This window comes from Gouania willdenowi, chromosome 21 (assembly GCF_900634775.1).
Source record: "Gouania willdenowi chromosome 21, fGouWil2.1, whole genome shotgun sequence".
NCBI lineage: Eukaryota > Metazoa > Chordata > Actinopteri > Blenniiformes > Gobiesocidae > Gouania > Gouania willdenowi.
The window spans coordinates 30082112-30099453 of record NC_041064.1 but is presented as its reverse complement, the minus strand read 5'-3'; the positions used below and the strand labels follow the sequence as shown (position 1 = coordinate 30099453).

Below are 17342 nucleotides of genomic sequence, written 5' to 3'. Positions count from 1 at the left end.
CCCCAGCCAAAAAACACAATTCATCTCTATAGACAGGAATGGCACTCCACGTTACTAAACCAATTCATGTCTATAGATGTGAATGGCACTCAGTGAGTTAAAATCTTAGGTAACAATCTCTATAATCTTCAAAAATGAGAAGAGATGTGAATTATTTTACCATTAATTCTCCTCCATACAAGTCTGAACCACACACTAAGTACCCACAGTGACCACTTTACCAACAAAATCTAAATCTGCTTTAAACACCAAAGCCCTCCCAGCACTCATCAGCTGCCTCATAAAAGCTCAGACAGGGCAGAAGTGGTCTAGATGTCATGGTGATGAAAGCTGGAAGGCTTCAGAGAACTGGCAGCTCCATCTTTCTTTATTTAGGAGAAGAACCTCTGGAAGTCTGGAACAGCACTCCTTCATATATATATAACAGCACTTTATTAATTAATTAAGCCTTAGAAATGATGCAGTAATCTAACCAATTTACTGAGTCACTGTGGGTCAACTAAATGTTTAATGGATAGGGGTCAGTTAAAGACGCCTGGCGTGCTCTATTCACACAGGCAACCAGCTGAGAGGAAGAGTTGATGACAGATGTGAGTCCACCTCCGCTAATGAGCACAGCCCATTGTAAAACAGTCACCACTAGGAAAGTTATTGCATTCTGTGTCGCCATAAAGTAATTAACTCTCCGGACAAGTGAAGCCTCTGAGAGCTGAAGGCAGAGGGATGGAAACAGAGCGTCTTTGAGTGAGTTCAAAAGGAGAGAGTCGACCACACACACAAACTCAGATTTCTCAAGTTCAAACATGACACTTGGTTGATAGTGAGGCATCCACTTAGACTGGCCATTGGGAATGAAGAATGGAGGAAAGATAAACACCTGTGTACTGGCTATGCCATCTGAGCACAGTGATCATACATAAACAGTGTATGTTGGGAATACCACTGTCATAATAAAAAGGATAAAGTTAGAGTTAATGTTCAGTCAGTCTCTTCCAGTTTTAAAAATCCAGAAAAATAAGAAACTGCAGCTTTGGGTGTGTGTGTGTGTGTGTTTAATTCAGAATTAAATTTGTATTAGGAATTAAATGTTTACAAGGTCAGTTTAAAGAGGGTTTAACTTTTATTCTGAATTAAAGAGGAATTAAAGCTCCCATGTAAACCACCCATGAAAAAGCTACTTAACCTCCCACTTTTCCATAGCAAGACATACTTCATACGGGCACTGCACTAATAATTATAATTGTTTTATTTCCATTTTTTTCATTAGGTTTATTTTAAAAATGTTTAATAAATTTAACACCTAGCATAAAAATGTAATGCAATGTTGCTTTAGTAGTATCCTTTATTAGTGCATGCAATACAAATAGGAAACATTGGATTTAATATGTTAATGAGAGACACAATATGCATATCAATGCTGACAACTCCACACTATCTATCAAAGACTCCCAACTGGCCAGTTTCTGAACTAAAGATGCTTCTTGAGTGAGAAGTGAAACATCTTGAAGCAAAACCTCAAATCCAGTTGTTTAATTTAAGATACTAGACTTTTTGTTTCATCTATTAAGAAATCAAAGAGCAAGACACACACTGACGTTCACTGAAGCTGAAATCCTTTTACAATGATCAATACCAAAACCAGCAATAGATTTAACAGATACACTGTAGTTGAAAGTAGTTTAAATTAACAAACTAACTTAAGTTACTTGTTACATAAGTTAACAAGTAACTTACTCAAACAAGACCATAATTCCACCATGATGTAAATGTTGTGTTCGCTTCTTTTAAAAGAATAATCCTTCAACGTAGCACTCACCATCCACAGCGACATGGCAGAACTTTCTATGAAGACACCTGGAACAGTATTTCCTTTTCAAGGATCCACAGCTTTCTTTCACACTCAGCTAGCTTTACTGGGATCAACAGGACTGTGGTATTGTGACTTAAAGTTGGACGCACTCACCAAATAGAGCCCAGCAGTCTGGCCCTTATCCTGACATACTTCCTGAGCTGCATTGTTCGAGAATGAAGAGGAAACACACGCACTATGGAAAGCTTGGGTCAAGAGATCACAACATGGAAAGTGAGAACACCAGTAGCTCTTGTTTGTTCTCTAAAAGTTGGTGTTTATTGTATTTATCCAAAGACCAGAGTTTAAAGATCAAGTGTGAAAAGTTTAGGGAAAAATTAGTGTATGAATGCAAGTGAAATTGTTATTTGTTGTGTTGAAACGAGCACTTCCATTGGAGTTAGTCATTTTTGACATTTACTAAATCCCTAATATAACGACTTTCATCTCAGATTTCACAAACTGACTTCACATACTGCACTGTAAAATATTCAGATTTCTGTGAATATTTGACAGAACAAAAATAGCCTCTTGGCTATAATAATATGCATTGTGCTGTAATGCTCCATGACTTGCCTGGTATTATAGCAAGCTGTCCTTTCAAATTAGCATTATGGGTTTCAAAATGAACCATGTCTCTTATTCATCACGGTGTGGCCTGTAGAGAATCTGCTTTTCAGGGACAGACAGCATTTTCATTACATCACAGGGTGAGGAGTAAAGCATGAATCCATCCTACAGCATGTCTAAATTTAAAGGAAGAAAGGCCTGAAATATGAAAAGTAGTGACTGAGTAGACATCATTTGTATCAAAACAAAACTATCAATATCCCAATAATATATAATATTATTAATGGTAATTTACTGGACAAATACATTTTTAAAGCTGAATGACAAACTATGAAGGACAGAATATGACCTTACATTAATTAACTAAACAAAACTGAGTTGGATGGACAAGGGATTTTATCTTTGCCGTTTGCCGACAAAGCCGGAATGAATCTCTGAGTGTCGATAGGATTGAGCGGGAGATTGACAAGTTTGGAGCAGCGTCTCACTGTAGTAATGCAGATATTTAACCAGTCTGTTGGGGAGAAAAGAAGCTCTCTGTTTACCAATCGATCTATGTTCCAGACTCATCTATGGTCATAAGCTTTTGGTAATGATGAAAAGAACAGGATCTTAAGTACAAGCGGTTGAAATGAATTTTAAAGATGGGGTGAAGAACTTGAACATCAATGAGGGACTCAGAGAAGAGTCACTGCTAATCTCTCAAAAGGAGCCAGTTGAGGTGGTTCCAGGATGCAGTAAGGATGCCTCCTGGATGCATGAGAGGTCCGTTGGGCATGTCCAGCTGGGATGAGACCCATACTAGACTGGGAAGGCCACTGGGTCCCCTAAGGCAGTTGTTTCCACTTCAGGGGTCCAGACCCTCTGGGGAGTTGCGTGCAGCCAAGTAGGGGTCGCAAGATGATTTCAAGAATGCTCCTCGAGGCAATAACGACAGATTTACGGCACTCATAATTGCTCGTCACTTTACTGCACTACAATAATACAGTAGATAACACTTCTGTAATAGGTGCATGTGTTAGCAAAACAGAGATGATCAGGGGGAGGTGATTTATCACAGGTGTAGTGCATTGTGATTCATCACACCTGTGTTTTAAGGAGCTGCTGGTAGGGACAGGTATCAGTCTGCAAGAGACATACTGCAGACTGGACATTATAGCTGCATTCAAACCGAATGCATCTTCTGTGGCACTGGACGCACCTGCCGTACTAAACGTACCGCAGGGTCTGCAGGATCAAAAAATGTCCCCATTCACTTTATACGCACATCTGAAGCGAAGCCCCGCCCACCAGCGACACATCCGACTGAGTTTTACTGCCTGCTGAAGCGAGGAGCTGCTCTCCTTTTTCTCCTCTCATAAACATAAACCACCAGTGAAAAAAGCCGGTGTGGTTAGCGGCTAATGCTATCCTAGCTCAGTGCCGACTTTCAAAGATGAAAACTACAGAGAGAACTTTTACCTGCTGCTAGCACTTCCTCACTGATTCTCCTCCACGCAACAACCTTCCTAGTCCGGTCCTGGTTATAAAGGCTGTGTCATACAGCTCCAGGTGGTCACACACAGCTTCTACTCCATAGTTGAATGGTTGAACAGAACGGTGTCCGTGTTGACGGCCTGGCGTCATCGTCAACAAAGACTTTGATTGGCTTTCGTCATGCAAAACGGTCACAGGAGTTCAATATTTTCAACTCTTGCGGATGTGCGGATATGCGTAAAAACGGGAGTGCACTCGCACGGCCAACACACTTGGCATGCGGATCGGACCGCACCACCGCACAGGAAAGATTTCTTATCTGGGACGCATCTATCCATTAACTTTGTATGTAATCTGGTCGTACGGACATTTTGTGACGCATCCAGTGTGAACGCAGCATAACTCCTGCAGGAGCAATTTAGGCTAAAGACCCTACATGAACTGCACAATAAAAACCAGAAACTCAGCTATCTCTCTGTGTGCATGTGTCGTAAACTCTTACTTGGTCCATGGACCTGCTACAGCTTTATTGAATTTAATCACTGCCACAAAATAGGTTAAAATTCCTACACAGCTAAGTTTAAAAGGTCCCATTTTTGTAGCTAATTTTCTTCTAAGTCCTAACTAAAGAATTTTTTCTCTCAACACACTGTAAGGAAAAACGGGGAGGACCAGGAGGATTCATTACCACTTGTCTGTGAGTGGGAACAGGGCTTTTAGGTAGAGGACCATTCATTCATTGCAGTCATTGTGAAGCACTTAAGATCTCCACAGTTTGCTTTACCTCTCTGCTAATGACTTTTACAAGGTCTACAAGACTGAAGGCTTGTTTACTTTGAAAAGGATGAAACATAATAGGGGTGGGTAGTGGGTACGTTTCTGAGAGGGGTCATTTAAATTCCAGCAAAATCTTAAACAATATTAAAGCTCTTTTTAAAATTTTTCTTTTATCTTAAAAAGATTAAAAATCCCTCTTTATTCCATAAAACGCTTCCTTGAAGCCTCGTCTCTGCAACCTTTGTGCAGACACACATGGCGTTAAACCTACCTTTATCAAACAATTGAGTTGAACTACAACCACAGAAAAAACGCCATTGTTGCCTGTTCAAAGCAACCAAAGAATGTGTCTGTGTCTGTGCACGTATGAGCAGATGGACGGATTCGAACTGTGTCTGTGCTGTAAACACAGCAAAGCCCTGAGCCAAAACCATATAGCATTCATTCTTCTCAAAGCCTTCTTCGAACCCGCCCCACCCACCCACCCACCCCCTTGCATATGATCAAAGTGTGCGTTGTGTGCTTAGGTTTTAACATGGGGGGGTAAAGGGGGCTTTACTTTCTAGTTGATTGTTATCACTACTTAAAGTGCTAATCCTTGAGTGAGGCCTCCATCAAAGCCACTGCCAAGAGGAGTGTCTGAAATGTGTGCGTAGGAGCGGGCCTGCCCCTGCACTGGCCACGGAAGGAGCATACGCACAAGTTTATATCGGAAGTGTATGTTGCATGACCTCACACTTGTCCGTGCCTGGTAAACAACATAAAAGCTTTGAACTGCCTTAATATGGACAAGTGTTATGAGTGTACTGCACAGATTAATGCCGACTGCCCCCTGCTGGAGTCTTTTCAACATCACTGTGTCTGTAATTTATGGTGTAAAACCATGAGAATGATAGCACTTGGTGAAAAGTCAAAGGCCACGTGTTAATCTGTAAACTGCTTCAGATATGCTCTAAAGGACAGATTTTTACACTAGAGATCAGAAATGTAGGGCCTTTACTGGTGGTTTGGAGGATAAGTGACTGACGTATCCCCCATGTGAAAGAAACGTATGTATTGGCTTTTACACTGTTACTGTATGGAACAAATGTTGGTTAGTCATGTATGGTTGTCATTATTTGTGCCCTTTAAGGAGAGGTTAGAGTACCTGAAGTAATGATTAACATACAGTGACATGCAAATAGCAATACAGAAATGTGTGTTTTTGTCTGTGTGTGGTCAGGCTTCTCACCAAGAATTATTCACAGCGTAGGGGAATTGCAAGTTGCAATATAAATTTTGAAATTTTTAACCCTTTGACAGACACATTTTGTTAACTAAAGCTAAAGTTTTCGGCGGGTTTTTATCTATGTTACTGCCTTACTTTAAAGCCAAAACTTATTTTTGAATTGATGAAGTGTCATGATGAATGTAGTTAGAGAGTCACTCATGCTTGGTATTGGTCCCACTAACAACTACTCAGAGACACTGTATAGCGTATCTGAGCAAATAGCCTGTAGTAGACGGTGCGGCTGATGCATTTGTTGCTCGGTTATGCAGATTAAAAAGAGTTAATACAACACAGGTACGCCTGGAAGTCCCTTTTATGTACAAGTGTTAGAGCTGAACGATTTTGGAAAATAATCGAATTGAGATTTTTTTCCTCAATATTGCAATTATGATTTAATGATTGTCATGTATTTTTCAATGAACACAAGCAATAAATCAATGTTTCATAATAAGCAATTTAAAATGTATTTAAAATTTAAATAAATGTAAATTTTAAAGCACAGATTACAACAATAAAGCAAACAAATCTGTGGCTTTACTTCTTCAACATTAGGGATGGGTATACTACTATATTACTACTCTGGTACTTTTTCAATACCTTACTTCTTTTTTTTTTCAAATCAATGGAAAAACACAAAAAAAACAAAAACAAAAATTGAAAAACAATATGTTTATTTTTGAACATTTGGAACAATATGGCACACAAAATAAATAGTTCTAAATAAAACACAATAAATGTATAAATAAAACAGTAAAAAAAATCGTATAAATAAATTTTTTATATTAACAAAACATTAAACCAACTATCTAAACAATACAAATATTCAAATCAAGCATATCAAACAACAAAAATTGTCCAAAAGGAGAATTAGTGAGCTAATGGCTGCAGCTGCACTGGCTCGTGACGAGGCTATGTTGATTTACCCCCGTTTTGCCATATTAACTCGCAACGTTTTAGCTGTAAGATAATATATGATTGCAAGTCACTACTCAAACTAAACGTTGCCGGCAGCCAAGGCACGGTAGCGGGCAGTGTGCGGAGAAACCTATGCAGCCTAGGACTGCTACGCCGAGGCAGCCCACAAAACAGCGGGTTTTCCTGCCAGCACTCGCCGCCACTGGAGCAGACGGAGGTGGCGCGACAGACATCAGAAGTGTGGCTGCCACAGAGGACTATCGGCTCGGCCAGGGGTCTCAAAGGAGCCATTTTACCTCATCTCATCTGGATTAAAGTCCTCCTGGAGCCAAAAAATACCTTCTCAATGAAGAAAATACAGAGTATTAAATTACAGTTAAAATTATATAGAATAATGTTTGATTTGATTTATATTGATCATGTAAAAGGCAACTTAAAGAATCAAATAAATTGACGTCAAGAAATAAAACAGTATCTTGCATCTTCAAATTCTTATGCATCTCAGTTTACATGAACATAATGTTATACAAAGAAGATTTTTTTTAGTTAATGTATTTGAAAGGCCACAAAAAGTAACTTGAATTTGATAACACATGATCATGTGGTGAACACATGCTAATTGCTAATTTCTTGCCACACATAAAACAGGCATATTTAACCTTTACATTGGTGGTTAAATGAATCTGTCCCCACACAATTAAAATCTCTATTGTCTTCCAGAATAGTGTTTTTGTTGGTTTAGTTATCTTACAAGGGATTTAAAAATTAGCCACAGGTGCAGGAAAGTTGATGGTCTGTAGATGTTGCAGGAGGTGAAGTAGGAAGGTGCTGAGTCATTGCACAATGTGATTTATTTTTAGGTGAACAAATTGTTTTATCATGATATTATTTGTCATTAATCATTAATAGCTTCTTTAAAAAAAATAACTATTTATTTCAATATTTTTTTAAAGCTATAGGGAGCCATTGCATAAGAGTCAAAGAGCCACATCGGGCTCCAGAGCCGCAGGTTGCAGACCCCTGTGCTAGGCTAAAGGCTAAGCCGTGGAGAACCCCACACACACACAACTCATCTGCGTGTGCTGCTCTGGTTCTGCAGCGAAACACACTTTTCTGACTCAAAATCACAATAGCCGCTTAAACATCCATGTGTTTTACTGTAATGTGGAGTTTTTTGGCTGAAAACAATAACAAGAGTGTGTAAAGGTGTGGTGAGGTGAGCACTGTCTACAGTAGCCCCTCCCATCAGTCAGCTCCGCATGCCGGTTCTTAAGGAGGACTGACAGGCAGCATGGCAGTATCAGTGCTTGTCTGAGGCTTGAGGATTAACGCGACCTTAAAAATACCGGTAACAGGGCCGATAAGGATGTAACTTGTCGGTCAAAAAAATAAAAAAATCGCAGCCTTTGCGATTATAAAATCGCGTTTTATGATATTGAGAGAATATCGCAAATGCGATTAATTGCTTAGCCTTAACAAGTGTGCAACAATTATTACGACGTCACCAGTTAAAGCAGAACTAAGTAAATTTTTCACCTTAATAAATCCTTCTCGTAGTCCCTGTGAGGGTAATACAAGTGTTTATGGGGTGATTGGGGGGGGTCTTTCATCTCCCCCTGCTGTCTCTGGCCAGAAAACCGCACTTGCAACTTTCGCTGCCTCTGATCCAGTGGCAAGACGTACTGCTTTACGGCAGCCCAATACAAACTAATGCTAGATTATGACCAGCCCCGTGGCTGCACATGGTTATCTACAAATTAACTTTTCTCAAACTTATATCATTGCGGAGCAAGCAAAAAAAAGGCAGAGAAGACCTTTGTCCGAGGAACGAAGCAACTTCATGCAGTGACAGCTCAGCAGCGGAACACAGCCATCACACACACTGTCGTCGCGTTAACAGGCACGCACACACACTCACAACCCAGCGCTCCATCAGGCAGCACACACACAAATATCCATCCATCTATCTATCTATCCCTACTATTCCCTTCCGTATTACTCCCACATCATTCATTTATTTTACTTGTCTCTCTTCCTCATACTGTTCACATGGTCACATGGGACTATATGTGTGAAAGCACCATTAGTGTCACTGTTGTATTCGGATGTTTCAGTGATCGGTTGCTACCGTCTTGGGAGAGCAAAGGTGAGCATGTAGATATGGGGTGGGGCAGGAGGCGGGGGGTGTGGAGTTTTTATGACAGTGACATAACCGAAAGGGACCTTTGAGGGGAGCGCTAAGAGCAAGTTACTTAGTTCTGCTTTAAAAAAAGGAAGGAAAAAAAAACAGAAAAGCCCCATACGCTGGTTGAAACACAGTGTAGGGGGCAACATCGCAGCGTAGGGGGTCAAAATCACAGCGTATACAGCGCTGGCGAGAAGCCTGGTGGTGATGGTGGGGGACACAAAAAAAACAAACATGAGCTTACATTTCTTCCCAGGACTCACTGTAACCCATGGCGATAGTTGGTCTGCTCAACAGTTCAGCATTATGCAGATGTAAATCATTGTTGATTGACCCCAGGACTGTGTATGTGTGTGTGTGTGTGTGTGTGTGTGTGTGTGTGTGTGTGTGTGTGTGTGTGTGTGTGTGTGTGTGTGTGTGTGTGTGTGTGTGTGTGTGTCACAAGGTTTAATGCCCCAACTGGTGCCAGGGGTCTTTTGTATGTTTTAATTGAATTAACTTCTGTGGTGATCACTGGGGCGCAGCTCAGCCGTCACCTCTGCGTGGGAGCTTTTATCCATGTTTACATTGGATCTATTCAATGCTTTAGAATAAAATGGGATGTCGTTGTAGCAATTTTATAACTTTGTGACATGTTCTACTCTTTCAAAGGGTAGAACGCACACCACACTAGTGGCAGATTATTGGGGAATAGGAGGGTTGGGTCATATTTCTAAACCTGGATTTAACATACATGAAGCCTATAGGGATGTCCCGATACAACTTTTTCATTTAATAGAAAAATAATAATTACTTATTTTGTAGTGTGGAATGTTAGAAAAGGCTTGATCAAGTGACGTTAATCAAACACAGATCAATATAGTCAGCAACAGTGGGTATGAGAAAAACAAACCCATTTATTATTAACCAATTGGTTACATACATTTTAACCTTCAACATAATATCTACAGTATTCCACAATTGAAAATTGAAAAATTGAAAAAATTTGAATCCGATATCCGATTTCAGACACCCCTAGTAGCCTATACTGTATATATTTACACAGAAAATGGAACAAGTTCAGACATCCCTAGCACTGTTACTACCAAATAGTAAGAGCTGTCCAGCTATGCACCTGCTAGCCTAAATGCTACCTGTGGAATAATCCCTGTAAATGACCTCGGGATTGACCCGACCAACCAAATGGTTTTACACCAGTACCCTGTCAGCGTTTTCAGTGGAAGGAATAATAATAATAATGATGGCTTGGAGTTATATTGCGCTTTTTTCAAGGAGACTCAAAGTGCGTCACAGAAACCATTATTTATTCACACCAGTCATACCAGTGGTGGTAAAGAAATGTCATTTTGCGCAATCCATGTGCCCTTCATTCTTTGGTTATTTCATTTCAAAACCAGATTAAAAAATAGAAAAAAAAACGGATTGGTTTTTTTGTTTTATTAATTTAAAACCAAAAACAGGAAAAGGGAAAAATCAATACCAAAAAAACTGTATTACTGATTGGTTTTAAAATCTAAATAATCAAAATAACAATGGCAACATATTATGTTGTTTTGTTTGTTTGTCTTTTTTAAAAAAAGCGCAGTTAATCTACATGTGTTATAGTTTAAGTGGCGACCATTTTAACTGCCGACTAACGTCCCACGTAACTTTATATTCAAGTTGAAAATAATATATGACAGAAGTGTATAATGCACCCCATAATCATGTTTACCCAGCTGTTATTTACCATTTAGTGTCTTTAAATAGGTTTATATTTTATTCATGCACAGGCTAACTGTGAGCAGCTGCAACCTGTGGAATGCTGCGACCGTCAGTAGTGGGTCACCAGATGACATTGACGGGAAATAATGCTTTATTTTTCGGTTAAAAAAATGTGAAAAAATAAATAAATAAATAAATTAAAAAAAAAAAAAAAAAAAAAAAATATATATATATATATATATATATATATATATATATATATATATTATATTACATATACATTATATATGCTATTTAGAGATTAGAATAGCAAGGTGACAGCTGATCAGTGGCCAAGCGGTTAATGCAGCGAACATATGGATTTATTTTTTCTCATTCCCAGTGGAAGCGACTCAAGTATTTATTTATTTTTATGAGACTGATCATATACGTGTTATTTGTTTTATTGTTTTTATCACATTATACAGACTGTAGATTTTGTAAAAATACGATAAGAACATATAGAGTTGAATAAATGCGAGACAAGTAACTTCCTGTTTATACCAGCTGCAGTGAGTCCACTTTACACCGACAAGTTCGATGTTATGCATGCGATGTGTCCGCACGCAAAGCTACAAACATTATCACATAACACTTTAAACAGTTGTACAATGTAAATAAAAGCTACCCGGCATCAACGAGGACAGCTTAGCACCCTGGTACTCTTTGACCACATCTGCCGTTGCTACAGCAACGAGCCATACTAACGGAAGTCGGTCGCCAGTTAAAATGGTCGCTACTTAAACTATAACACCAGTATAGACAAAGAACTGCGCTTTTTTGATTATTTTGATTTTAAAACCAATCAGATATACACTGATTTTTTTTTGGCATTTGTTTTTCTGTTTCTGGTTTTAAATTAATAAAACAAAAAAACAATTTTTTTTTTCCTATTTTTTTAATTGGATTTGAAACGAAATAACCAAAGAACAAAAAGTACACGGATTTTGTGACTACATAACCTCTGACCACCACCAACATTCATGCACAATTCTTACGAGGCAATGAGGGTAAAGTGCCTTGCCCAAGGACTGGGCAAGGCACTTCACAATGACTTGGATAGAGCAGGATTCAAACTCCTAACTCTTTGGTTATTGGATGTAGCACTCTACCACTTGAAAGTGTAGAAGCAGACTGTTCAGCACCAACATTTGTAACTCTTTTAAAGGTAAGACATAGTTAAACCTCAGCTTGGTGCCAGCTTTGGCTTTGAGTGTTATAAATATATTACAGTATTATACACAATTTGGAATATTTGAGTCTGTCTAGATCCAGTTAAAGTGAGTCCAGAAATGTTTTAAAAGTAACATCACACTCAGTGTATGTGTGTGTTTGTGCGCGTACAAAAACTCCACTTTTCTCAACATTTGTATTTGGTGTTGGTGGTTGTTTAGCATTTACATGAATAATGGTAAACCCATCCCATTCCCCACCTCCCCCGAATGTTCTGCCACTGGCCCCCGTCCTCAAGAAGCAATATATTATATCTAACTATATTTCACATAGACTGCAAGAAACATTGTACACTGTAGTGTACAGTAAATGCCCCCACCTGCTGGATAACAAAGCACAGCATCGCCCCCCGTCACACAAAAGTGCTGCCCACTCTGTTATATTTTTTTTAAAAAACAAAGCACTGGCGGGTGTTTGGCTGCCCCAGCACAGAAGAAGATGGAATGTTCTTCTTCTTTCCTTGTGACGACCTTCCTTTTCCTTTTTACTCTGTCAGCAGACATAAACGCAATGACCCGCCCAGAAGCCAAGCAAACATGCTCTTCTCAGACAGATGAAAGATAGAGATGATCTCACACACACACACGTGCACTGCACACGCAAACACATTACACACACGCTTGAATAACGGGTTGAAAATGTCATAAAGACAATGCAAAAACACATTAAAGTCCAAGTGTGAATGTGTTACTTACACCTATAATCATGTCCATTTAGCTAATTTGGTAAATGGACTTCAATCATCACCACATGATTATAAAGGGGTTCACCATTAAATTTACATTCACTCTGTCAGAAAATAACATGATAAAAATCATTCATTATTCATCAATATTACCCCAAAATGTTATATTGTGAATATTTTTCTCCACAGTTAAACCAAAAGCAAACTTTTTGTTTCAAAACAAACAACTAATCTCAGTGTAAATGAATCTCTTTTGCATCAGTTTCACACCTCGGCTTCTCCACAGTCCACCACCTGCCTACCACTAATCCCAGTCTAAACGTATGAATGCACATGTGTTAAAGTCAGGGCAGCGGCACAGCTTAACAGTAACATAAGACAATGGCCACACATAACAGAAATCCTTGGAATGAGCTACAAAAAGTGAAAGTGCAGCTGAATGTACATGACTGCTCAAGTGATAGATCACATTGTAGCAGTGGTTGGAGCTGATAGCTGATAGTGTCGTCATTAAAGCCATTGGCCCTGTCTGATCTCAACCATTATTGTTATCGCTGAAAGGGTGGGGCCAACTTTCAGGAAAGATAAGGAGTGACATTCAACCTTTGAAGTCGTTAACACTGATGCCTTTGACCTAGAATTTTATATTATTTATCATTTAAAGAACTTAATAGTCTTGTTTTTTAATAGACCCTCAGACCATTCTGTTAAATGATTAGTTTGGATACAAACTGATTATATAACCATGAGTTATTCTAATTATTTTATGTCAACAAGTACTGTATTACCACAAGAAAATATAGCCCTGGAGTTGAAACCCGAACAACACAATACAATGATATTGAGTAATTCAGGCTCTTTTCAGTCATGCCACAAAAAAGCTGCCAGGACGGATCTGCATGGCATGCAGAATGTAATAAAGCAACAGTGTTGTGTTCACAAAACTCCTCTGACTTCACTAATGTGAAATCAAATAGGATTAAAGGGTAAAACCCCTCAATTTAGGTAATACAATAGGTTTTACTTGCAGGCTGGGAAAGTCCAGGCAAAACCAAAGATCTACATTAGCCACCAGTGGCTTTTAGGCTTTCACACCTCATAGCTGCCACAACAGATTCAGTTACTGTTCAACTTGGACAATGGATGTGATGTATTGTCATCTTTCCCGTGGAAAAAAAATAAGAGATCTGCTTCAAAGACAATGTGCAAGGAGAATAGAATAAAAAAGGCAATATTAGCTTACTTCCATATCACCTCGGCAACATTGTAACATCTTTCGCCACCTAAAGGCAAAGTGAAAGCTTTATTTGTGGCAATTATTATATATGTTTAGAGAAATGTATTTGTTAGCATAAGCAGATCATATTCTGTCTAATGTGAGGGAGAAGGTATAATTGACTCTTTAATGTCAAAAAGGCATTTTGGTGTTTATCCACACCTTCAATAAGGCTTTGACAAACTGTTCACCCTGTAATTAGTGTTGACGTTATGTTATCTAACCAAATTGAGGTGTGCTATTACCCCTCTTTAGCTTCTAGCCCTACCCAAAACACACTTTGTAACTATTTCCAGGAAGACCTGGAATATGTTTGAAAATGCACCGCACGTGGTACAAGTCATTGTAAAAAGCCATAAAAATCATTTTGAAACACAAAAAAATGTGTCTGTTGAAAAAAAAAACTTTTCATGTTAATCTCAACAATATTCAAAGATCCAGTCGTGCAATAGTGGCTCAAAACAAAAACCACAACAAGCCAGATTTCAGGGATCATCATTTCAGAATTTAAGTATTAGCTTTGATACTCATAATCGGCGTCTAATTATAGTGAAAGTTAGAGGTGAAATGTATTTTTGCATTACAGCCTGCGTTATGTGAGTGGGGAATTTAACTGATCAAACATGCAATTTAAATTTGCTTTAATAATAGATAACTATAATGTAAAATGCAGGATTTCTGGACAGTTCAATACTTATCCATTGTGAGATTCTCACTGAAACACAACAAATAAGTTCATGGGTAATGAACCATCCAATTTAGCCTAACTATGTTTTAACAGATGACAAAGTGTCTAAACAACCTGTGAGAAATTGAACCTCGCACAACTGCCATCTTCTTCACAAAATTGCACACACTATTTTACTTTGCACCTGCAAATAAACCCCTTTATAACACTATAGAGTACAGAGTATGTACACCTCTTTGAAATTACAATTAATTAAAAAAAATGATTATGAAGACAAAATTTTGCTACCACCAAGTCTTAAGTGGGTGGCCAGAGTGTCCCTATGATTCTAATCAATCTATATTGACCTTTTATTAACTAGATAAATATAGCAATAGAACTAGCCGCACAGTAAAAAAATAAAGGTACTGTCAACCTTTCCAAGCAGCAGCAGGCCCCCCAAATAAATATATTTATATATATTTATTATTTTTTGTTATCAAATGTACCAGTCACCACTAAATTGTAGCAAAGACCAAAGTATGTCACAAACACAATATTCAATAAACTTAAATATAAAATATAGTAAAACTGATTTATAAAATACAAGCAATAAATATGCTGTCATTAGGTTATTGTGAAGAAAAGAGAAAGCTTATTTAATAATGTAAGAATACCAGTATAGTTTCCAAGAGAAAAACAAAAGTGTACATAACTTGCAGTAGGGGCCCAACAAGTTTGGACCCAGGGGCCAAAATGTGGTGCTACGCCCCTGTGCGCAGCGCATATAAACATTTCAAGTCATTGTCACAAACTTAGTGAGACTGGGCTGTAACTGCAGACAAGATCATTTTTTTCTCAACACCCTTTACCGAAGACAAGGGGCCCAGCCCCAACTCTGAATAACAAGTATGGCCAAATACTTTTGTTCAATGTACATATCAACCTATTTATGATATATTTAGCACCTAGGCCTTATCGTTACTTCCACATCTCAGCACCTCTTTGACTCTTCTTCATTGCCGAGATCTCTTTCATTGATAAATATGGAATAATTTGCTTGTGTGATAAGTCGGGGTCGTAAACTTATCAAAGACGTCTATCGACATTATTTGGTTTAGTAACATTGACTGTCAAAGACAAGTCAATTGTGTTTTTCGGCAGGGGTTGCTAGAAGACAGTGTGACGAAGCTCTGCTGTGAATATCGAGCTTGTAACTTGTGACCAACTGGTGCCATGTAGGTGGCAGCAGATCACCCGTAATGTGCAGAGCTCAGAGGGAGAGGAAGAGGAAAGGAGTTTGCAAGACAGGAAATGGTGCTACGAGAGTTGATACTGAAGCTACGAGCAGCTCACAACACCGCACACTCGACCAGAGCATGTGTGGAACTAAGTGGACTATTGAGAGTGGGATGGTGGGAGAAAATGATCAAAAAACGGGGCAAGCAGTAAGACTCGGCATGTCCGGAATGAGGAGGAAGTTGCGTGTGGGGAGAATGACGGGGGAGAGACTTGGAGGACGGCCAAAATACAGTAAGCTAACCATTCAACTCTGATCCAGATAGCAAAATAATGAAAATTTTGCCATCAAAAGCCTGGTCTTAGTGTTGTTTTTGTAGTTTTATAGTAGGAAACCATTGTTGAGGTGTCACTAAAGAAAAAAAAAAGCTTCAAAGTCACTAATAGATTTTTTCAGAAAAAGGCTTTTTTCTCAGTTTTTTGTCACAAACGGGCGACCGTGGCTCAGGTGGTAGTGGGTCGTCTTCTGATCGAGAGGTTGGGGGTTCGATCCCAGTACCTGACTATGTGTCGAAGTGTCCTTGGGCAAGACACTGAACCCTAAGTTGTTCCCAGTGGTCGACTAGCGCCTTGCATGGCAGTCCTGTCCCATTGGTGTGTGAATGTGAGAGTGACTGGGTGAATGAGCTAATATGTAAAGCGCTTTGAGACTGTTTCAGTGTGGTGATAAAATGCTATATAAAATCAAGTCAATTTACCATTTTACAAACTGGCAATTTGTGTGAAACTTGCCTCTATTCAACTGCAAATTACAGAACAAAACAAGCTACAAGAAATAATTTTTTTCTGATGAAACTAGAGAGTTTAATCCTTCAGAATGGAATTGTCATAGTACAAAATATTCTGTGGGTCTTGAAAAATCAGTGACAAACATCTAAAACGCCTGGCAATATGGGGTTGGCTGCTCTGAAAATGGCTGGCAGTGAATGAGTTAATAGAGAGCTGCCTGTGTTTGTGATACAAATGTGCGGCACGCCGTTAGTCCTCATGAAGAATTCCAGGCGGGCACAACACATGTGTGGTATGAGGTCCAATAATTGATTAAATGAAAGATTCCTTCACTTAGACAGGGTGGGACACACTGCTGCTCTCATTAACAGGGATCAGGACGGGAACGCAGGACATGTGCCAGCTATTGAGTTACTACTCCTGGCCAGCTAATAATAATAACAGTGTGACAACTTTTTACTTCAGAACAGTCTCAATGGTTGTGCTGCTGTGCTGCAGACACAGAATACCACTGTGAGCTACATTACCCTGGAATAGTGGATGAAGGTGAGTCTGTGAAACATATTACTGTATTACTGTAATATTCCTATGATTTACCACTAAGTAGCATTTCTCAAGAATGTTACGACAAAATTAAAAATACATCATGATTTTTTTTTTTCATTTTT

The 17342-nt window shown here is 38.9% G+C and overlaps 1 protein-coding gene across 10 annotated transcripts in view; it reads right to left on the bottom strand.

Annotated features, from left to right (window-relative positions):
• tns1b (tensin 1b) overlaps positions 1-17342 on the bottom strand; it is a 248990-nt gene that overhangs the window by 222672 nt on the left and 8976 nt on the right. The window contains exon 1 of one of the 10 annotated variants that reach the window (XM_028436800.1): positions 1817-1949. The exons of 8 other annotated variants lie outside the window; for them this stretch is intronic. In XM_028436800.1, the coding sequence (XP_028292601.1) occupies positions 1817-1831 (15 nt within the window). In that variant the 5' untranslated portion in view covers positions 1832-1949. Of the gene's footprint in view, positions 1-1816; positions 1950-17342 lie in introns of those variants that run through there. One more of the 10 variants, XM_028436803.1, reaches the window with a different exon arrangement.